Source organism: Hemiscyllium ocellatum, chromosome 18, assembly GCF_020745735.1.
Source record: "Hemiscyllium ocellatum isolate sHemOce1 chromosome 18, sHemOce1.pat.X.cur, whole genome shotgun sequence".
Lineage (NCBI taxonomy): Eukaryota > Metazoa > Chordata > Chondrichthyes > Orectolobiformes > Hemiscylliidae > Hemiscyllium > Hemiscyllium ocellatum.
In genome coordinates this window covers 40,707,609-40,731,745 of record NC_083418.1, presented here as the reverse complement: position 1 = coordinate 40,731,745, position 24,137 = coordinate 40,707,609, and the positions used below count along the sequence as shown (strand labels likewise).

Here is a 24,137-nt window from a genome sequence, read left to right as displayed (position 1 = left end):
CCATTATACCTCTTCAAAACTGCATATTTATGTGCAGACTATCATTGGAGAAAGCATGACACTCAGTGCATTTATTTATGCATGTAGATTAACCTGACATGCATAAAAGTGAGCCTTAAGTGATATCCATTTCATACAAAGGTTGGAGCTGCATTAATTTAGTAGCATTCTAACTCAAACATTCAAGGTGTGGAATGGAAATTAGATTAGATTACTAACAAACAGTGTGGAAACAGACCCTTCGGCCCAACAAGTCCACACTGACCCGCCGAAGCACAACCCACCCAGACCCATTCCCCTACATTTACCCCATCATGTAACACTACGGGCAATTTAGCATGGCTAATTCACTTAACCTGCACATCTTTGGACTGTGGGAGGAAACTGGAGCACCCGAAGGAAACCCACGAAGACACGAGGAGAATGTTGCCTGAGACGGGAATTGAACCCGGGTCTTTGGCACTGTGAGACAACAGTGCTAACCACTGTGCCACCGTCTCGCGATGTACAGTAACTACAGTCGGCTCTTCTATACCCTGCATTTCTTCAACACGAATGGGGTTTAACATGATTGAAGAATTTAGACCATTATTTGTAGAATGCAAACTTTCTTTACCCATATTAACTATAAAGTGCTTCCAGCCTCAATAGTTTAAATGGTGTGGCTATTATGTGATTTTCTTATAACTTAAGATCACATGAGAATGGAACTATGGTATTATATCAGAACCGACTGTATATGTTGGATACTTTTTATTGTGTGGTTTGATGCCACATCATGAGTTTGAATTCAAGAATGGGCTATTTGAAGAGAAGACTAAGTCAAGAACTGTCTTCAGACTTAAACTTCAAATTAACACTATTTATTTACATAAATACTAAATACTATTATACATGGTAGCCATGAAATATCCAGCTCTGATCTTATCATTTTTTGTCTGTACATATCCATTTTGTCTTAAGGCTTTCTCTCATGCTTGTGTGGGGTATAGACTGGTCAAACTCTGTGCACACACTACTATTTATACACTGTGTCCTGTGACATCATCACAAGGATGCCCCAGGCTCCTGAAGCTCTTAACCAACAGTACCTAACCATGGGTGTACGTGTAGCAGAAACACAGTGTACAAAAATTGGAACTTTCCATTCATCACATTAAATGATCACAAGAGTTTAATAATAGGGATTTTTTTAAAAACAAATGTTGGATCACCTTCAAAAAGAATTTTTTTTACATGTTCTGCTTCAAGAATCAATCCATGTCTTTCTCACTGTATCCCAAGAGCCACAAAAGTTCAAAACTCCCACATTGGTAGATGAGCAGATACTAACCACAAAGACGTTCATCTGAGCCATCATGGCAATCAGGAACTGAGTTGCATTGCTGTTTCTTCAAAATGCATTGACCACTACTACAGCGGAACTGGTTAGAACGGCAAATCACTGCAATTAAGATAAAGTGAGTTATTTATCAAACTAGTTTTTATGAAGTGATTAAATGTTTTGAAATCCTGAAAACTGGCAAGTTTGACATTCTCTGTAGTTCAAATGGAGAATGAAGTGTTTCCAAAATAAAATCCTGCCATTTACGAGAAACTTTACAATTGCTTTGCAGTTTTTCGTATTTGAAAACTCATTTGAGAGAGTGTCAGAAAATGTCAGCTATAAGTCCAAAAGTGAATACCTTCACTAGAACAGTATTACAAGTATCATTCTTGTCTTTGATGTCTCAGTTGGGGAAATTTAATTATGTTATATAGTCACCCAACACTTAACCTCCAAATTTGACATATTTCAGGAGGGAAAAAATTGCAATCTGCTCTGTCATCACGTGAACATCTCAGTGATAACTCTGAACATAAACATAGCCTTGTGATCTTACTTCATTTGGACAAAATAAGGTGAAGCAATTGTCCTAAAACTATCCTCCCTTGTCTTTCTCCTAAAGGCAGAAAACTGCAGCAGAGAGTCATAGTCATAGAGTCAGATATGTACAGCACGGAAACAGACCCTTCGGTCCAACCCGTCCATGTCGACCAGATATCCCAACCCAATCCAGTCCCACCTGCCAGCACCTGGCCCATATCCCTCCAAACCCTTCCTATTCATATACCCATCCAAATGCCTCTTAAATATTGCAATTGTACCAGCCTCCACCACATGCTCTGGCAGCTCATCCCATACACGTAGCACCCTCTGCGTGAACATGTTGCCCCTTAGGTCTCTTTTATATCTTTCCCCTCTCACCCTAAACCTATGCCCTCTAGTTCTGGACTCCCCGACCCCATTTATCCTATCCATGCCCCTCATAATTTTGTAAACCTCTATAAGGTCACCCCTCAGCCTCCGACGCTCCAGGGAAAACAGCGCCAGCGTGTTCAGCCTCTCCCTGTAGCTCAGATCGTCCAACCCTGGCAACAACTTTGTAAATCTTTTCTGAAGCTTTTCAAATTTCACAACATCTTTCCGACAGGAAAGAGACCAGAATTGCACGGAATATTCCAACAGTGACCTAACCAATGTCCTGTAGAGACGCAATATGACCTCCCAACTCCTGTACTCAATACTCTGACCAATAAAGAAAAGCATGCCAAATGCCTTCTTCACAATCCTATCTACCTTTGACTCCACTTTCAAGGAGATATGAATCTGCATGCCAAGATCTCTTTGTTCAGCAACACTCCCTAGGACCTTACCATTAAGTGCATAAATCCTGCTAAAATTTGCTTTCCCAAAATGCAGCACCTCGCATTTGTCTGAATTAAACTCCATCTGCCACTTCTTGGCTCATCTGGTCCAGATCCTGTTGTAATCTGAGATAACATTCTTCATTGTCCACTACACCTCCAATTTTGGTGTCATCTGTAAACTTACTAACTGCACCTCTTATGCTCACATCCAAATCATTTATGTAAATGACAAAAAGTAGAGGACCCAGCACTGATCCTTGTGGCACTCCATTGGTCACAGGCCTCCAGTCTGAAAAACAACCCTCCACCACCACCCTCTGTCTTCTATCTTTGAGCCAGTTCTGTATCCAAATGGCTAGTTCTCCCGATATTCCGTGAGATCTAACCTTGCTAATCAGTCTCCCATGGGAAACCTTGTCGAACGCCTTGCTGAAGTCCATATAGATCACATCTACTGCTCTGCCCTCATCAATCCTCTATGTTACTTCTTCAAAAAATGCAAGCTAGTTTGTGAGACATGATTTCCCACGCACAAATCCACATTGACTATCCCTAATCAGTCCTTGCCTTTCCAAATACATGTACATCCGGTCCCTCATGATTCCCTCCAATAACTTGCCCACTACTCAGGTCAGGCTCACTGGTCTATAGTTCCCTGGCTTGTCTTTACCGCACTTCTTAAACAGTGGCACCCAACCTCCAGTATTCCGGCACCTCACCTGTGACTATCAATGATACAAATATCTCAGCAAGAGGCTCAGCAATCATTTCTCTGACTTCCCACAGAGTTCTCGGGTACACCTGATCAGGTCCTGGGGATTTATCCACCTTTACCCATTTCAAGACATCCAGCACTTCCTCCTCTGTAATCTGGACATTTTGCAAGATGTCACCATCTACGTCCCTACAGTCTATATCTTCCATATCCTTTTCCACAGTAAATACTGATGCAAAATATTCATGTAGTATCTCCCCCACTTTCTGTGGCTCAACACAAACGCCGCCTTGCTGATCTTTGAGGGGCCCTATTCTCTTCCTAGTTACCCTTTTGTCCTTAATATATTTGTTAAAACCCTGGAATTTGGGTTTTATTTTATTCATTCATGGGAGGTGGGCATTCCTCGCTGGGCCAGCATTTATTACCTATCTCTTGAGAAGGTGGTGGTGAGCTGCTTTCTTGATCTGCCGGAGTCAGTTTTGTGCGGGTAGACCCACAATGCTGTTTGAGAGGGAGTTGCAAGATTTTGATCCAGCGACACTGAAGAAACAGTGATATATTTCAAAGGCAGGATGGGTTGGAGGGGAACTTGCTGGTTGTTGCATTCCCATGTATCTGCTGCCCTCATTCTTCTAGATGGTAGGTGTTGTCTAAAAGGTTTCAGTAAATTTCTATAGTGCATCTTGCAGATGGTACACTTGCTGCTTCTGAGTGCTGATGGTGGAGGGGTGAATGTTTTTGAATGTGGTGACAATCAAGTGGGCTGTTTCATTTGGGGCATTGTGCATAAATAGCAAAAACCTCAAGTTCAATAAGGGAAACAAATAGAATGTTAGTCTCTATTTCAAATGGAATGAAGTACAAAAATAGGAAGTCATAGAGTCATAGGGATGGACAGCATGGAAACAGACTCTTCGGTCCAACTCGCCCATGCCAAACAGATATCCTAACCTAATCTTATCCTATTTGCTAGCACTTGGCCAATATCCTTCTAAACCCTTCCTCATTCTTGCTAAAGTTACACAAGGCACTAGTTAGACCACACCTAGACTACTGTGAACAGTTTGGTGCCCCTGGATTGAGGGAAAATAAAACGGCACTGAAGGCAGTTCAGAGAAGGTTCACTAGGTCAATCCCAGATGTAAAGGTACTGTCTTACAAGGAGAAGTTGCACAGAGGACACTCATTCGAGTTCAGAAGAATGACCTTACTGGAATATAACATTATTGCAATATATACGATTGACCGAGAGCTTGTCACGATAGATATGGAGAGGTTGTTTCCCTTTGTAGGAATCTAAAAACAAAGGTTATAATCTCAGATAAACATTTAAGATATGAGGAGGTATTTCTTCTCTCAGCGAAGTAGAATTCTTTCTTGCAGAGGGCTGTCAAGTTTATGAAGGCTGAGGTACACAGATTTTTAATTGGGAGAGGAATCAAAGGTTACATGGAAAAGGCATGAAAGTAGATTTGAGGATCATCAGTTCAGCCATGATCTCATTGAATGCTAGTTTGGACTTGATGGGCTGAATGGTCGACTTCTACTCCAATGTTTATAGTCTTAAAATTTGCAGATTAGAATTTTGCAATCATTCTCTGTTTAAGTAATATTCTGCTTTTTTATTCTCCTTAATACAATGAACAACTTCAGGTTTTGCCATGCTGTACTTGTGCATCTGCCAGATTTGTTTTATTCCCTCACTCTCTCAAACTATCCATATCCATCCGCAACTTACTCATGTCACCTTGACGACATGCTTTTCTAACTATCACTGAGATTGGACAGGAATACCTTTAGAGATGAAAAAGTTAAAACCACATTTGTTCTTTGATGAAGGACTCAATTTGAAGAACAATTTTAACAGGTGTTTAGAAATTTGAGTTTAATCAACACAATCCGAGTCAATATATTTAGTTAATAAGATTTTTTAAAATGATTACCAGCACAGTTTTCCTCATCCGATTTATCTTGACAATCTATTTCACCATTACATCGTAAACGTCCATCAATGCACTGGCCCTTTTCACACTGAAAATGATTGGCAGAACACATTGGACAGTTTTCTTCATCACTATCATCATCACATTCTGGAAAGCCATCACAACGCCATGCCATTGGAATACAATCAATCTCTCCGGTAGCACACGTAAATTGTTCTGGTGAACAGGTTGGTGGTTCTGAAAGAAGATGGACATTATTCAGAATAAGCCTTTGATTGTTAATGATTATATTTTGTTTTTTCTGCTTTTTCTGTCCCCGCCCCCCACACCAAATTCCAATTAATGTGGATTTTTAACCGGAATATCAAAAGGATATGGGGCTCAAATCTTAATCTGTGCATTTTTTCTTTCTTTAACCCTTTCTCACGTTTACTTCCTTCCTTCTCTGTTCATCTTGCCTGAAAATGCAATACAAGCTTGAACATTTTTGTTCTTGTTGCAGTGTGTGTATTGTTGGCAAAGCAATATTACAACATAGCAATCCAGCGATAAAAAAGATATGATAATCCTTGGCCAAGATAGGACAGTGTGTATTTTGGATGGGAACTTGGAGTTGTTACAGTTCCCATGTGCCTGCAGTCCACGGTCATATAAATGATATAGGATGTGTGTGTGTCTGGGACATGCTGTGGAAGAAGCCTTGGAATCATGTAATACAATACCATTGGCCATTCTTTATGTACAAACGCAAGAAGTTGAGTTTCAACAAGCCAATGGGTTAACTGCCTCTGATACAAAACTTGTGCAGATGCTCTGTGTGGGAATGGGTTGAGTTCAACTTCTCTAACAATACAAATAACTTTTAAAGCACCCTTATCTGTTGTTAACATGACTGAATTTCAGACATCAGCAGTCAGCCAAGGTCGTACTGGCAGGATATTTGGAATTTGGTACATGATGGGTGGAAGTTGTTCTCTTACAGAAAGCACTAGGCAGGAATAATTTCTGGGTCAGGACAGATGTGATACCAGGAAAGGAATTTTAACATCATTTTTAAATCAAGACTTTCCATTCACAAACAGATGCCGCATAGCTGGAGGGCTCCAAACACATACAGGAGGTTATAGATTAAGGAATTTACAATTCAGGAGGCCATTCAGTCTATCGTGTCTATCTCAGTGAACAAAGATCTGACTATACTTGTCCCATTTTCCAGCTCTTGGTGCACAGTCCTGGAAGCTATTGCATTGCAAGTGACTATCTGAATACTGCTTAAATGTGACAAGAGTTTCTGACTCAACCATGCTTTCAGGCAGTGAATTCTAGACTTCCCTCACTGGCTGGATGAAAAAAAATTGCATTAAATCTGTATTCACTTGATTATTCAGCCCACTAACGGACAAAGTGCCTTCCAAACCACCCTATTTATTCCCTTTGTAATCTTATACACCTCCATGAGGTCCCGTCTGAACTGTTGCTACTTCAAAGAAAACAACCCCAGCTTCCAATCATTCTTCATACTCACACCCTCCAGCCTAAGCAGTATCTGATAAATCTCCTCTATGCCTTCTCTAGTACAATCACATCCTTCCTGTAATGCATTGAACAGAAGTACACACAGTATTTCAAATGTGCCTTACCAGTATTTTATACAGTTCCAGTACAACTTCCCCTAAAGTTCTGTTGTATGCCTCAGCTAATAAAAGCAAATATCCGCTGGCCATCCTTAATCGCTTTATCTTTCTGCCCAGCTCACTTCACAAGTTTGTGGATTTGCCCCGAGGTTCCTCTGATCATTAATTCTTTCAAGAATCCTGCCATTCACAGTGTAACTGCTGGCATCTTTAGCCTTCTCCAATTGCATTACCTCTCACTTTCTCAGGATGAACTCCATTTGTGACTGCTGTGTCCAGCTAAGCAGACCACTGGTGTTCTTGTGCAGCTTATGGTAATTCTCCTCATTATTTAACACTATTTTCGATAGAAGCAGTAGGAGGCCATTTGGCCCAGTGAGTCAGCTCCTTCATTCAATTAGACCACAATTGGAGAACATTTGAGGTTTTGATATTGTGTAGTTGGTGTGGAGACAGACTATGCCCTTTCTGCTGACTAACCACATTGTTTGGGATGAATTGTAAATTTCAGTCTGCTTCTTCTGATAATAGAGGCTACCAGTCTTCAAATGACCAGCCTTCTATACTATGGAACAGATAACAGTCAATCCTCATGCTGGTTTTCTTTTCAATATGTGTCATAAAATAGCCAATTGGAAGGGAATTGTCTGCTGTTTAAATTTTGATTTCCTCCTATGAAGGGAGTAAATTTTACAACCTTGAGGCTGATATTGAAGTGGATAGTGTAATTCAAGTTTAATCAGAAGTCAGATTCTTTACTTACCACTGCAAAAATGACAGAATTTAAAAGTCTCATAGCAACATTTGAAGTCAAAGATACCTTTGCATCTAACATTGCCTTTACTTAGTTCGGTGCAATTTAGTTTTTCAAATGATCAGATCTTGGTAATATTTTGTGAGCTCAATTAAACAGCAGTTCTTAAAATAGCCTGATTAGATCATTAACTTCCAAATATTCTACAAAAGAATGAAAAACCAAAGAAAGGGATCTAAAATGATAACAAAAAAACTGAATGAACTGCAGATGCTGTAAATCAGAGAACAGAGAAAAATGGAAATTGCTGGAAAAGCTCAGCAGGTCTGGCAGCATCTGTGGAGAGTTAACATTTTTGGGTCAGAACTGAGGAAGGCTCACTCAACCTAAAATATTAACTCTGATTTCTCTCCACAAAAGGTGCCTGGATTGCTGAGCTTTTCCAGCAATTTCTATTTTCATATCAGATTTAAAATGATAAACTGTAATTTGGGTATAGTACCTCCACATGTCAGTAGGTTCTGTAATAACACCAAGTGTACGGGACATGAGCATCGTGGTGTCCCATCACCTTTTGCAATGCAGATGTGTGAGCAGCCACCATTATCACGAGAACAAGGGTGTGCACCTATGAAGAAACCTCAGAATTTTAGAACCAGGAATAAGTGTTTATATCCTCATCTTACTGCAGTACACCATCGAATCATATTTACAAAGCAAAGCAATCATTCCAAATCCTAACTGAAAAGGCTACACAACAAGCTGCTGGGTGAAGGTAACTTCAGCATTAATTACTTTTACTTAAAATGTACATTGTTTCAAAACCTAATTCTGAGTAGTTAATCTCTAATATATTTTATGATTTGTTTAATAACTACTTCATCATCTAATTGTTTTGCTATTTTCATGCCTAAATTGCAAAATTTGAAGACTTGGATTTGGTTTATTGTTGTCATATGTGCCTAAGTATAGTGAAAAGTTGTGATTTGTGAGCAGTACAGGCAGATCATAACATACAACGATAATAGGGTATTTAGACAGAGTGGGGCATACGAGATTATTGATGCACAGGAAGTGCACAGAAACAAGATCAGCATTCGATTTGAAATTAGAGGGGTCCATTCAACAGTCCAATAACAGCAGGAAAGCAATTGTTCTTGAACCTGTTGGGTTGTGTTTAGCTTCTGTACTTTCTTCTTAACAGAAGAGGTTGGAAGAGAGTATTACTGGGGTGGGAGGGTTCTTTTTGATGATGTTGGCAGCCTTTCTGCAGTAACAAGGAACACAGATGGAGTCCATGGTTGGGAGGTTGCCTTTCATGATTATCTGAGCTGTGTACATAACTTTCTGCAGTTTCTTATGGTCCTGTGTAGAGCAGTTACTATACCCAAGCTTTTATATACCCAGATAGAATGCTTTCTATGGTGCATCTGTAAACGTTGATGAGGATCCTTATGGACATGCCAATTTCCCAAGCCTCTGAGGAAGAACAGGTGTTTTCTGCCTTCTTAACTGTTGCATCTACTTGGGAGCTACAGGACAGAGTGTTGGTTACGGTCACTTCTAGGAACTTGACGATCTGGACCCTTTCCACCTCAGCTCCAGAATTTACCTTTTTGCACTGTGACTGTATATGTAAACAGCAGAAAAACATGTAGAAATGGGATTAAACCAGTTGTACAGGTGTTTACAAAACAATGTATCCCATTACATTTTGACTGCTTTCACTGCTGGCAAGTTTGACCCTTTTTTGCACCTTTAGAGATAAAAGCAAAGCCTGAAGGAAGCAGCTTAAAATATTAATATCTGATTACATTTGTTAGCAACTTTTGGAATACAGTCATTTACAGTATATTACCGTTACCATATTTTATGATATGAAATATTAAGTATAAAATAAATTTATAAAATAAAAAATAAAGTATTAAACAAAGTAAACTTACTGAACTCTGCGACATCCAGCTCTTCTACTGCATGGATACTAGTCAGGTGAACAATTCTACCCTGAATTCTTGTTCTATGGTCTCCAGTTGTCTTTTCTATGCACTCAATCATCTGTTGCTGACGGTCAATCCAATAAATGTAGTCACCAAGAATCGCAAGCCCCATTGGCTGCAGGATGCTGGAATCCTGCAATGTCAGTCTATTGGCACCTAAGTAAATTAACCAAACATTTCCTTTTAAAATATCATATGTACATAAAGCTTTGCATGTAAAATACATGAATTACATTTAAAAAGGTAATGCAGGAAAGGAACAGTACCCAAAAGAAAAGGAGCTAGAGAGGAGCGAGAGAGGAGATTCCGAAGCAGCATGATGGGAAAGGAAAAATCAGATGAAAAGTCGAACAGGGTTTCTTTCACATCCCTCCGAGCAACTGATTAGGCTGAAAAGTGTCAGAGATTTTCTGCTTGTTATACAACATTAAAATATAGGAGCATCTCAAGTTGGAAAGGGATTAAGTACAAATATTTGCAACAAAGCAAATTTACTGAAAAGGTGCAGGTTCTATTCTGGTTAGAACTGGATCAGATAATTTTAACCAGAGTGGAAATGGTGATTTATAGACTGTGTCAATAGTTCTACAACTGGTGACGTGAGAAAAGAAAGTATCACCCTAAGTGCTACGTGGTGACCTTGTTGGGTAGCTTGTACATGTGGCCGTTACATACAAAGACAGTAATTATTCTTTTGGGATACCCCAGAATTGAACAGCCAAATGGCCGGTACTTATACTCAAAGTTAACACAAGAACCATTTGGCTGATTGGACACAATAGGACTGACAATGTACATGGCATTGCATTCATTGATAATATTTCCAGGATTTAAAAAAGAAGAAAAGGGCAAGTAAAGAGAAGAAATCAGTCAAAACAGTCCTCGTGTTTGAAAGATTTGCTTTGGTCCTTTGGTCAGTGTCCAATGAGTCACTTTAATTTTCAAAATATTGTACAAAGTAACTTTTTATTTGGTTTTGTTTCTTTATTTTGATTTTCCCTTTCAAAGTGTGAAGGTATTTCTCTCTTAATTCTATTTTAAAAGAATCTGACCTCCTAAATCCTGACTGACAGCTTTGAACATCATTTTCAAATTGTCAGAAGTGTAGTCCTTCAGGTGTGGAATTATACTGGAAAAGTACTGGAAGCCACATGTTGATACTAAATCAACAAACTGAAGGCAGTTCCAGGAATTCTTCATCACAAATCGTCATACAATTAAAGGAATTTTTAGAGAATGTTTAAGGAGCTTTCATCCCACTGGAACCCTCTCCCTTTTTGACCAGCAACATCAATATAAATGAGGAAATATTTCCAAGGTGCCAACCATGAGCCAGAAATTTGTGGGTTCAAGTCCCACTGCAGGCATTTGACCACAAATATCCAGACTGATACTTCAGTGAAGTCTTTTGGATTAGATGTAAAGCTGAGGTCTTAGATTCCTCTCAGATGTTTGTAAAAGATTTCATGACATTATTTTGAAAAGGAAAAATTTACACCCAATGTCTTGGCCAATATTTGTCCCTGAATAAACATCAACAAACCAGAATATCTAGTAGATATTATCATATTGCTGCTTATGTGAGTTTGTGTAAAAATTAACGTTCATATTGTTTTGCATTACAATAGGGTCTAAACTTTAAAAAATGACTCTAAAGTGCTGTATGACATCCTAAGGCTGATAATGCTGCTAATTGAATGCAAGAGTTTCACATAGACACAGGGCAAAGTAATTAAAGGTCTTAAGACATGTTTCTGCTGCAATGAAAAACAAGTCTTAAGTTTTAAATAAGTCTTTATATCTGGCCAATTAGTACCTAAATTCAACTAACCAAAGAAAGTAAAATTTTCATTTAATAATAATGTTTTTCAGCAAAACTATGGTTTAGGAGTCCTTATTACTAATTTAAGCAAACTTAATGCAAGGTCAGCTGAGTGGCCTTGTCTCTGTATATCTCTACAGATGTTTATGGTAAGTATATTACAAGCTGCTATTGTTTTTTTCCACAATCACCACCATCCGTTTTAAAGAACTTAGCACATTTTCTGTTCTGGGGTACCTAATGTCAGCAGCATCAAACAATTAAATATCAGGTACAGAACTGTTGGATGCAGCATTCGACATAAAAGAAACCATTTTCAATACCAGGTATCTGCTTCGGCTTGAATTTCAGGTAACTACCTCCTACTAACATACCTTCAACCGTTGTGTTTTCTCTCAGAGGAAAACTTTTGACCAAACTAGTGCCATATAGTGTCAAATTAAGCACAGTTTAGTACTGCAGGCACATACCAACAAGGAACCGAGTTGAGGATACCAAAGTCATTATGCTTATGATCTCTGCAACTAACAGGCTTTAATCTGATTACATTTCTTTGCATAATTGGTGAAGTATTATGTTACTGACTTATTAATTGTCAAACCTATTAGGAGGAGAAAGTGAGGACTGCAGATGCTGGAGACCAGAGTTGAAAAGTGTGGCGCTGGAAAAGCGCAGCAGGCCAGGCAGCACTCCAGGAACAGGAGAATTGTCATTTCGGGCATAAGCCCTTCTTCAGGAATGAGGCTGGTGTGCCAAGCGGGGTGAAGTAAAAGGTGGGGAGGGGGGAATTTGGGGGAGGGGCGCTGGGAATACAATAGGTGGAAGGAGGTGAGGGCGAGGGTGGGGGTGGAGAGGTCGGGAAGAAGATTGCAGGTCAAGAGGGCGGTGCTGAATCCAGGGGTTGGGACTGAGATAAGGTGGGGGGAGGGGAAATGAGGAAGCTGGAGAAATCTGCATTCATCCCGTGTGGTTGGAGGGTTCCTAGGCGGAAGATGAGGCGCTCTTCCTCCAGGCGTCGTGTGATCAGGGTCTGGCGATGGAGGCAGCCAAGGACCTGCATGTCCTTGGCGGAGTGGGAGGAGAAAGTTAAAGTGTTCAGCCACGGGGCGGTTGGGTTGGTTGGTGCGGGCGTCCCAGAGGTGTTCCCTGAAACATTCCGCAAGTAGGTGGCCTGTCTCCTCAATGTAGAGGAGACCACATCGGGTGCAGCGGATACAGTAAATGATGTGTGTGGAGGTGCAGGTGAATTTGTGACAGATATGGAAGGATCCATTGCGGCCTTGGAGGGAGGTGAGGGGGGAGATTTGGGTGCAAGTTTTGCACTTCTTGCGGTTGCAGGGGAAGGTGCCAGGAGTGGAGGTTGGGTTGGTGGGGGGTGTGGATGTGACGAGGGTCTCTCCGGAACGCTGATAGGGGTGGGGAGGAAATATATCCCTGGTGGTGGGGTCTGTCTGGAGGTGGCGGGAATGACGGAGGATGATACGATGTATCCGGAGGTTGGTGGGGTGGAAGGTGAGGACCAGTGGGGTTCTGTCCTGGAACCCCTATTAGCCTATTAGTACCACACTAAATCCAGTGTGCTCTGGTAAGTTAGCTATTTTTTGCTGTAATTTAGATAATAGCCTGAAAGTTACCATGAGTGATGTTATTGCACACATGGCCCAAATTGTCTTATCAAATTCCTCTCTCTGTATTATAATACATGCATTAATCCTTTTAAAAATGACTGAAGTTACCTAAAAAATTGCAGAAAGAGCAACTTGATCTCTGCATGCTAAGCATTATTCTCAGATCACTTTTGGGACAGTAAAATCTGTAACTTATATTTGGATATGACCTTGTTGTATGAGCCATTATTAATTTGGCCGTATATTTGATTCAAGATCTTCTTTGTTTTGCTCTATGCATGAAAATTCAATGCTTCTAAATTAAGACATCGTTATGGACAGGCAAAATCACAGCCAAATGATACTAGATTTTTCCAGCTTGAAATACACTTACTGGTCCTGCCAAATTATGCTGGAAAGATCCAAGACAGATAGAAACATTACTAAAGATGGATTTCGAGGTTTCAATGGATACAGCTGTGGAAACCAGTTTCTACTTCATATTTACAGGACAATCGTGAAACAGCAAACTTATAGAAATAACCGTGAATACATTTGTAAAGCATTGTGGAGATCTCAGACTTACCAGATAAATCACTGCTTTCAATGCGTTTTAGATCAGCATCGACCCAGAAAAGTTTCCCTAGTTTATTATCAATTGCCAAATCAACAGGTCTGATCAATCCAGTTGAAAATATTACTTCTCTTTCAGTGCCATCCAGTGCTGCACGTTCTATCTTTGGGGACCTCTCCAACATATTTGTGAAGTACATATACCTAAATAGCATTTTAAATAAATAACAAAAGGACCATTAAAATAAGGCTACTGTTGCTAGGAGTCTTTGTACTGCACATTAAACCAGTATCCTTTTATAAAGGTTAAATAATACTTTAATGAAGTGGAACAAATCAAAGCTGTAGAACAGTTTCATTAGTATGATTCGAGGTTAGCGAGGAGAGCATCAGGATAGCAAGTTTGGAAGAGATGAAGAAAATTAATGAATACTTCAGCGGAAATTAACTGCAGGAGGGATAGATGCTCATGATATTATGAAGGTTGAAATAAATGGTCTTTGTGAATGAGAGGTGATAGGATTGGAAATACAGTTCATGGCTGCAAAAGATGTCTGATTTGTGAAGAATATGTTTGATAGGAGGCTAGGCAATGGGATGGAGCCAGTTTGGTTTGTACTCCTCAGCGTTGACATAGAGAAACATCTGGCTTATTGAAAACTGAATGTTAGACAGGCAGTCTGATAGCAAAAATCAAAGACAAAATCTAGAGAGTTGGTAGACAGGTGGATGAATTTGAAAAACTTAATTCAGGTTAATAACTGCTCACTCAGTTTTACTTCATACTAAACACAAAATAAAAGTTAGTTACCCTCTTTCTGCATTCACAACAATAGCTCTTGGTCGGTCATGTTCTCCACGAAGAACTATTCCGATGGGCTTTCCGTTAAGTCTATTAACATTTATGGTGTTGGAAGATTCACAAGTCCAATAGACAGTTCGACTGTAGATATCAAGGCTCAAGTCATGAGGCTGTATATCTGGGTTTTGGCTTTGATTTGGCCCAGAAACAACCACAAATGCCTAGATAAAGGAGCAACAAATTAAGGTGGGGGAAAACTCTCAATTATTGGTTAACTTAATTGTACAGCACACTAGGAAAAAGCCATAAGATCCTCACAGCAACAATATACATGCATGACTTACATTAGTTTTGAAGCATTTTTCATTCAATTGAAACACAAGCAAGGTTCTGCACACATATTTTTGTTGTCCTTTCTTGGAACAGATTGACCTAACTTTTCTGAACAAGATTAGGAACCCTATGTCTGGTCCTGGTCAAACAAATAAAACACAAATTCCAGACATTCTTCCCATGAGTTTTCTTACCAGGAAATTTCTAACCTTAAGAAGCCTGAATGAATCCAGGAACACAAGAAAATAAAAGAGAAGAAAATCAACACTGAAACCACACCTTGTCTTCCAGCAGCAAGTGTCATTTTCTGTGATGTAAAAGTCTGTATCCACTTTGAAAACCAAATAGATAGAAGGTAAATGTGTGGGGGTATAGGGTACCAAATAGATCTAGTGTAAGGGTGATAGCTGGGATAAGAGTGGATGGCAGGTGGATGAGGGGACAGGGAGTTATGGTGCCAACATGTCAAATAATTGGAAGTGTACTTAGGGTAGATTTGGAATTCGGTGGTGTCTTGTCCTGTGAGGTGGGGTAGGAGTTGAAGAATATTGTGTTGTGTGTTGGGGTTAATGTGGAGGTGTCGGGACTGGTGAGTGCTGGGTTGTCAAGGTCCCAAGAATGGTAATTTTTGGGGAGGGAGGATCAATGATGCGGAGGAGTTGGGCATAAGTGGGTGGCCAATTTAACATTTGCTCAGATGTCAGAGCAAGTTTTAATTCCCTCTAGCCTAAGCTGCTGCAGGGATTGTCTTTCTGACCGAAAATCTGGATCATTACAGCTTAACAATGGAGGATACACAGAGTTAGGCAATAATATTTTGGACAGAATATCTTCCTCGTTTGTATCAATATTTAAAACACTAAATCCAACCATGAATGCAACAGATTTAAAGATCACTGAATAATGCTTCAATCACTTAATAATATTTGATATAATTGGCCTAAAATTGCTGTGTTCCTTGTATTTGGCCATTGAGGTGTTGCTGGTTACGTCAGCATTATTGCCCAGCTCCAGGGCAACTAGAGAGGGGTGATAAATGGTCTAGTCAACAATGCCCACATCACATGAACGAATAATAAAAAGACTTCAACATCAGGCCAATTTAAATAAACGTTATTAAGTAAAGAATATGGAAACAAGTACATGTGTACCTCCCCCATCCCGCCAATCCAACTTGTCCACTTGCTTGCTGGACTGTCTCAGAATCAAAATGTGTCAACATGAAGGAATCTCCTGATTCCAAAATGACTTTTATCAAATAGCGTAACAAGGAAGAATTACCTTATTGAGTGTGTCGGCAGCTGTTCACATTATATCACGTTATGCTACTGTAAAGTGGTAGACAGAGACATTGTGTGACTAAAGCCAATTGAAACATGAACTCTGACTACCATCTCCAGGATAAACACCTCAATGACCCGTGAAAAGCAGCAATACATATCCAGAGCTCAAATAGGCTCACAAAATATCAAAGGCAATGATGATCAAGGTAGATACATAGAATATACATACATATAAATAAAGAAAGGGACTGGAAGAGAGTGTACAGAAGAGAAGACAGACTTGCATTTTTATAATGTTTTCATGGTCAAAGTGCATTTTGACATAGTTACTATTGTTATGTAGGAAACAGCAGCCAAGTTGCACACAACTAGCTCCCATAAACAACAATAGGATTCTGAGTAGATCGTTTGTTTTTGCTGGGTTATTTAAGGGATAAATATTGACTCAAGTATGAGGAATAGTTGCCCTGATCTTCTTTGAAATAGTAGCATGGGATCTTTTAAATCCACTAAAGTATGCTGGAGTCTAATCTTGACTGTTTTGCTCAAAATCTGGAGTGACAACCCAGAAGATAGAGGACTGTATTTACAGTTTAATAATCAAAGATAATAAACCTTATAGGCTAAGTGCAATGTGCATCAAGATCTTTAGAGCGCTTTTCATTGCGAGAACAAACCAAGATTTTGTGTTGTACTCTATGCCTCATTAATACTTACAACATTCCTTTAATGTGAATGCATCCTCATCATACCAGTCGATGTTCTCAGAACAACTTGGATACCTGAACAACTGGCATCCTTTGCACCCATGCCAACTATGAAAGGCTGCTGTTCAACCCAGACAAATGTTGCCAATCCAGTTTTCCCCTCACCAGCAACCCAAATGCACAACAGCCAGAAAGCCATGCTGCTGATGGCACAGCAGACATGGCCAACACTCCTTTGAACATATCTCCACTCTCTCACCCTAGTTGCTCCAGGCCACACATTTTACCTGATCACACTCCATCTACACACCCTCTGTAGATCATCGCTACTCTGTCCCCAATGTCTATTGGAGATCTAACACCTTGTCACTGTTCAATACAGGATCGTCACATTCAGGCAAGTAATCAGATGATTCCAAAGATGGGAATTTTATTCACAGACTGTAAAAGTGAGCACAGAAAAATGAATATAAGCTGCAGTTTGTCTCCCACATTGCAAATCAAACGCTGGCATCACGATCAAAGACTACTGAACAGTCTATGATGGTCTGCTGCACCTAGCTCCTATCTACTGGAACTGGGTGTCCATCAGGTCCTCTCAGGCTTGTGGTTCCTGACACAGCTAAGCTCTGCCATGGACAAGGAGTACATCCTCCTCCTCCTCCTCAGAAGAGTGCTCCTGACCTCCCAGTTTCTCAGTCACTTCATTATGTGCTCCAATTGTGCAGAGCATGGTAAACGAAGGAAGATACGGCACATTCTGTCCACACTATACTGGAGGGCTGTCAAGCAGTGAAACCACAACTTCAACAGCCCTATTGTCTGCTTCACTATTTCCCTGTTGAGACATGGGCAACATTGTACCTCAGCTCTGCATCAGTCAGGTGGTTACACAATGGTGTCATGAGCTCCCTGCCCCTGTAAACAGCCTTCTCAATGCCATTTATGTAGAGTTGATGCCCTTCTGTATCTGGGGCACCCTGTATCTCCTTTTGGAGTGTAGCACTGACCTTATCATGAGGGAAACAAAACAAACCAACATGGCCTTGTACATATGGTATTAATCACTGTGCTGATGTATTTGTGGGTGCATGACTGAGATCCCACACAGGTCACCCATCATTCCCTGGAATGAGCCACTCACAGAAGTTCAAAGCGCTGTCACCTCCACAGCCACTGGGAGAGGATAGTCTCCCATTCCTGGAGCCCTTAGGTCCCACTCCAGCATCACTTCCAGTGTTTTGGGACACACAGAGGTTGCATTGATACTGCACCTTGCTCATCCCAGAAAATGGGACTGAAAACCTCTGGGTCTCCTATGGACTTTGTGCATGCTGAGGGGCCGGGTGGCTGAAATCTCTCTGTGTGCTGGGTGCTCCTGTGCTTACCATCAGCCCTTGCCCTCCAGCACTTACTTTCGCCTTCTCAGGAAGGTGACCAACATCCCACTAGTAGCTGGGCGCAAGACCAACACTGGAAATGACCTGTTTTCACAACATAAAGAGCAAAGCATGTTCTTAGGTCTGAAAAGAGTCAGTGATTATATACCTTGCAGAGAAGTACTGCTCATTAACCCCTATACAGTGAGAGGGCCATGCTTCCATAATTCATTCAGCTTCTGCCTCAAAATTCACAGCAACTTGAAGACACTGCACTGAGTGACCGATACATTACATCAAAAGGGAGTGCCTGCTGCATTTTGACTGCTTCCCATCCAGGAACCACAACAAACATTCAACTTTTCATTGCATTTGGAGCACACCATCGTTAAACTTACATGACAGATAAAGAAGTGATGGTCTTCACCTTCCACAACACCTTGGGAATTTACACGAGTAAGGAAGTACCTTTAGCTAGCATTTGCCTCTTTTTAACTTACTGCTGCTAGGTTCAGCATCACTGAGATGCCGAATGTTCAATTTGCAAACAGCAATGGCCAGATACAAATCATCATTGACTCAATATCTTGTAGCCTTGATAGACTTTCATATTTACCCAGCTTCTATCAAAGAAGACATATGCTCATTAGGGCACTATAAATGCAACATGGATGAGTTACCACAAAGATACTTTATACCTGCCACATCATCCTATAACATGAGAAAAGAAACTTGGAGAACGTAGAGAAGAAAAGAAATGAAATGCCCATTGAAACAAACGAACAACCAATAATTCTGTTGCAGTAGACACTCTGAAAAATTCCTTCTGTCACTTGCCTGAGAGCCATCATCTCTAGCTCTTTTAATGACGTTTTGTCGTCCATCTACCCAGTATATTAATCTGTCGACAGCATCATACTCTACTGCCTTCACATTACGTAAACCATGTACAGGCAATATTATATCTGGACTCTGGTGTTCATCCAACACCATACGACTAATTGCAGTCTTCTGGCTGAACAGCAAGAAATTAATGGGTGCTAGAAGGCAAAAACAAACATATCATTAAAAGTTAGTAGTTCCAAATATTTGTACAATGATTCATAGAAAACAACTGCAAATTGGATAAACTTAAAGTAAGAAAATCACACAACACCAAGTTACAGACCAGCAAGTTTATTTAGAAGCACTAACTTTCGGAGCACTGCTCCTTCACCACCTGTTGGACTATAACCTGGTGTTGTGTGATTTTTAACTTTGTCCATCCTAATCCAACAACAGCTCCTCCACATCATTAAAAAAAGTAGGAACTGTTGAAAGAACGTCTTGTTGCAAAACAGTATTGAAACTGCTGGCTTGCATTCTGCAGTGAATTCAAAGAAGTTGCTGCCAGACTCATCCTTCTACTTTACAAGCTTCTATACTAGAACCACAACAAGAGGCTTGGCAGAGCTGAGTTGTGATAGACAGTAACCAAACACACATTTGTAGTGGACACCCAGTGGTTTCATATTTCTAATCCCAAGCTCCAGTGCAAAATTTCTCAAGAGTTCCTATGGTAAAATGTTACTCGTTTGCCATGAATCACAAAATCCAAACAAGTCTTATAAGTAAATTAGAACAATGGCAGTGAAATAGGATTGTTACACTTAGCCAGAGTTAAAACATGAACTTTTAAATCAACATTTTGAAGATATCACATTCACAAATTGTTGACATTTGCTTGGTACAGAAATGATCAAAGTGAATAAGGTTCTATTTTAGACTTGTTCAGTAACAAGTTGAGCATCTTTACATTAATATTCACAACAAAGCAATACCTGTACTAAAATAAAGGCAATCATTTAAACCTTACAGATGCTGGTAACATTTCTTTGAAATATCTTCATAAATCTGCAAGTCTTGTTTAATATTCAACAAACCTGACTAATTATGCCTCATTTTTCAGGAGCATTAATTTAGATGAAACTATTATTACTGGTACGTGTAAACTACAACCCCCCTTTATTACGGGTAACTGATTGCAATAGCTTAAAAGATGTTTTGTAGCTCAGAGTCTACATGTAATAAACATAATGTTGAAGCGATATAAATAAAATACTTACAACTGCAAGTTCTATTATTATCATCAAGAATGTAATGTGATGCGCATCTACATCTGTATCCAGTTGGCACAGCGAGGCAAAGATGAGAACAATGACCATTGGTTTGCACACATTCATTCCAGCCATCTTGTCGTGAAGAATGAAAAACTAAGATGTCCATCACATAGTCTAAATGGCCCTGAATACGAGTACGATTTTGGCCATTCATCTTGTCAGCACGCTCGATACTGCGAAGATTCCAGTCAGTCCAATATATGTAATCTCGATATTGTGTCAGTCCAAAGGGATGCGGCAGATCATCAGCTATGATTTCACGCTGTTTTCCTTAATTGGTGAACAACAAAAAGATTCTATTTTGCAAGCAATTTATCTGAATGCATAAAAAGTACAATTTGGAACATTTTATATATAAACTGCTATTGTCGCTTCCATGTGTATCACTTTAGAGCTTCAGGCAGAAGGGCAACACAGCCATTGTATTTTGTCACAGTCTTCTTTAATTGGTCTTGTATCAACTTCTATTTACTCAAAAGCTATGGTTTAGGTTGATTTGATTTTTAAAAAAATAATTCTGCTACAATGCAATGAAAACAGCTGATTGTTGGAATTAAGAGGTGAAAAAAAACAGACAGATTTAATTTGGAGGGTGCAAGGTTAAAATTTGAGTTCTGCTATTTCCTGTGTAACATTGGTAAGGGACCAATGTTTCCTTTTCATATTATCACTCTCAGTAACACACAGAAGTAACATGTATAAATATAGCATTTCATATCCTCAGTGGAATCTGAGAGATTTTGAGATTTGCATTTTGTCACAATTATTAAGCATGCAAGCAATATTGTTAGTTATCTTAAAAGAAAAATGGCGGCTGAACAAAGTAGCAAAAATGTGCTAAAAAATTCAACTTTATACTTGGAACAGAAGACAGAACTTTTTTTGAAAACTAAAGATATTTTCCAAGGAATTGTCCAAGAAACTCTAGATGAAGTACTTTAAGTCAAAGTCATAATCACAGAAAACCTGCAACAGCAGCTTGTGGCCTCAAATTTAGGAGCGTTTTCTTTAACTTCCACATGTTATTGAATGAATACCAAATTTAAAATAACATTACTGTGAATAGTTGGCCCCATCAGACAATATGGTATGTGAAATGCTTTGAATTAGAAGTGTACAGCTGTTTTCTCAACACAAAATTTCATTAAAAAAACTCAAAGATCATGAAAAGGCTTGTCATCAGCCAAAATCCACACAAAACCTTTTTTTTTAAAGGCCATATGTTCCATATTTAAACAATAAATAACTGTGACAGATCAAAGCTTTTATTCACAAATTACTTCATTATTAAGTCTGACATTTTCCCTTACCTAGCATATTTGAAGATTCAATCATTGATGTATCCAGGTCAGTCCAGTAGAGTCTTTTCTCCATATAATCAATTGTAAGTCCATTGGCACGGCCCACTCTGTCCACCAGTGCAGCACTATTCGTACCATCCATGTGCGCACGGACAATTCTTGGTTTACCACCCCACTCAGTCCAGTACATGTATCTAATGTAGGAACACAGCGATCAAAACACTTAGCAGGGGAACAAACCATTTAACAAAAGATCCTGCACTGTCATAACAGCCTGACTTTTAATGGCTGAACTCTTACTACAGCGCTAAAATAAAAAAGTCTGATAAAATTTTCTTCTTTCTTTGGTTTCGAAGTTTAAGTACTAATTTATCAACACTCTGCTTCAAATCCATTCTCAGCAGAGCTCCTTGTGATGAAGCAACATGACTGCTTCCACTTCCTTTCAATCTTGCTAAATGAGGTAAAAGACTGTACAGCAGTCTTACACATCCCAATATGTTCACCATTGTAACACAAGGAACCTTGGCATCCATTTATCCACACAAACATCCAAAAACAAGAGGAGATAAATAATTCCATTCTTTTAAGTTTCAGCTGGTTCTTTGAAAAGTTCACTGGGAACAGCGAAAGGTCAGTGCCTTGCCTTAACATCCGAAGCATGTCTTCATTTTGAAGTACAAGTCTAAATAGTTCACCTAAGGCTCTGTCATAGGCTTGAACCTATGAGCTTCTTTTTAACTTGAGCCAGGAGTGATATCACAGAGTCAAATTTAGCACCTTGACAGAATGGCAATTTACTGACAGATTGCCACAGGTTTTGTACATCCTCCATCCAGTAAGAAGTGGAGTGTCCAAACCATTTCACAGAATATTTTCAAAGCACTTTAAATAATCAGGATTCAACAACAGTTTAAGTACACCAGTCAGCAACCAATATTTTGAACAGATTCTTACTTCTAGAATTTACCAATACTTTATGCCAGAATGGCTTTAGCACAACTGTTTGGTTGTCCTCCTGACTTTACTGCATCTTAGGAATAAGGTTAGAAATTACAATTGGATACACTTTCTTCAGGCTTAGATATGATGAACTGTCACTTACAACAGATAAAACCTTAAAGTCCAAACCATGGCCATTACATTCAATAGTTAATTTATTGTTTTCCTCTTTCAAATTTAACTGAACCACTTATTTCTGCTATCAAGAACAGATCTGAGTTCAAGATTACCACTGCATTATAGAATGTCAAGCAAGCAGGAGCTGTATCAATGAGTTCTCCCAGCTTACCACAGGTTAACATCAATCAGGATATGGCTCTTATTCAGAACGTTTTGTAAGCATGTAGTCAATTGATAGCAGGTACTAAATTTTTTGAAAAAATATTCATCCATAGGATATGGGCATCACTGGCTGGACCAGCCTTCATTGCCTATCCCTAACTGTCCTCAAAAAAGGTGGTGGTGGGCTGCCTTCATGAACTGCTGCAGTCCATTTAATGTAGCTACCCCTACAAGACAATGAGGGAGGGAACTCCTGGATTTGACCTGGAGAATAAAGGAACAGTGATATTGTTGTGGTTCTGTTCGCTGAGCTGGGAATGTGTGTTGCAGGCGTTTCATCCTCTGTCTAGGTGACATCCTCAGTGCTTGGGAGCCTCCTGTGAAGCGCTTCTGTGATCTATCCTCCGGCATTTGTAGTGGTTTGAATCTGCCGCTTCCGGTTGTCAGTTCCAGCTGTCCGCTGCAGTGGCCGGTATATTGGGTCCAGGTCGATGTGCTTATTGATTGATTCTGTAGATGAGTGCCATGCCTCTAGAAATTCCCTGGCTGTTCTCTGTTTGGCTTGTCCTATAATATTAGTGTTGTTCCCAGTCAAATTCATGTTTCTTGTCATCTGCGTGTGTGGCTACTAAGGATAGCTGGTCGTGTTGTTTCGTGGCTAGTTGATGTTCAAGGATGCAGATCGTTAGCTGTCTTCCTGTTTGTCCTATGTAGTGTTTTGTGCAGTCCTTGCATGGGATTTTGTACACTACATTGGTTTTGCCCATGCTGGGTATCAGGTCCTTTGTTCTGGTGAGTTGTTGTCTGAGAGTGGCTGTTGGTTTGTGTGCTGTTATAAATCCTAGTGGTCGCAGTAGTCTGGCTGTTAGTTCGGAAATGCTCTTGATGTATGGTAGTGTGGCTAGTCCTTTAGATTGCAGCATGTCCTCGTTCCGTTGTCATTCCCTTAGGAAGACATGCCGCAACCCAAGGACTAACCTACACTTGATATTTTATAGGTCTTGCAGCATTTGGATATGGACTGAAACCAGTACTAAAATTTTTATATAAACTGTGCCTTGAGACATAAATTAAAAGCCATTTATAATGCCATATGTAGTATACAAAGAGTTTAACTGTACATTAAAACATTTGTCTAGTATTCATACCA

The 24,137-nt window shown here is 39.7% G+C and overlaps 1 protein-coding gene across 1 annotated transcript in view; it reads right to left on the bottom strand.

Moving 5' to 3' along the window:
- The window catches only part of LOC132824426 (low-density lipoprotein receptor-related protein 5-like), a 207,830-nt gene that overhangs the window by 17,232 nt on the left and 166,461 nt on the right, over positions 1 to 24,137 (bottom strand). The window contains exons 11-19 of the mRNA XM_060838902.1: positions 21,713 to 21,897; positions 20,349 to 20,672; positions 19,081 to 19,283; positions 14,551 to 14,762; positions 13,753 to 13,943; positions 9,684 to 9,893; positions 8,243 to 8,368; positions 5,353 to 5,589; positions 1,334 to 1,444 (exon numbers count right to left, since the gene is read on the bottom strand). Of these exons, the coding sequence (XP_060694885.1) occupies positions 1,334 to 1,444; positions 5,353 to 5,589; positions 8,243 to 8,368; positions 9,684 to 9,893; positions 13,753 to 13,943; positions 14,551 to 14,762; positions 19,081 to 19,283; positions 20,349 to 20,672; positions 21,713 to 21,897 (1,799 nt within the window). The remainder of the gene's footprint in view (positions 1 to 1,333; positions 1,445 to 5,352; positions 5,590 to 8,242; positions 8,369 to 9,683; positions 9,894 to 13,752; positions 13,944 to 14,550; positions 14,763 to 19,080; positions 19,284 to 20,348; positions 20,673 to 21,712; positions 21,898 to 24,137) is intronic.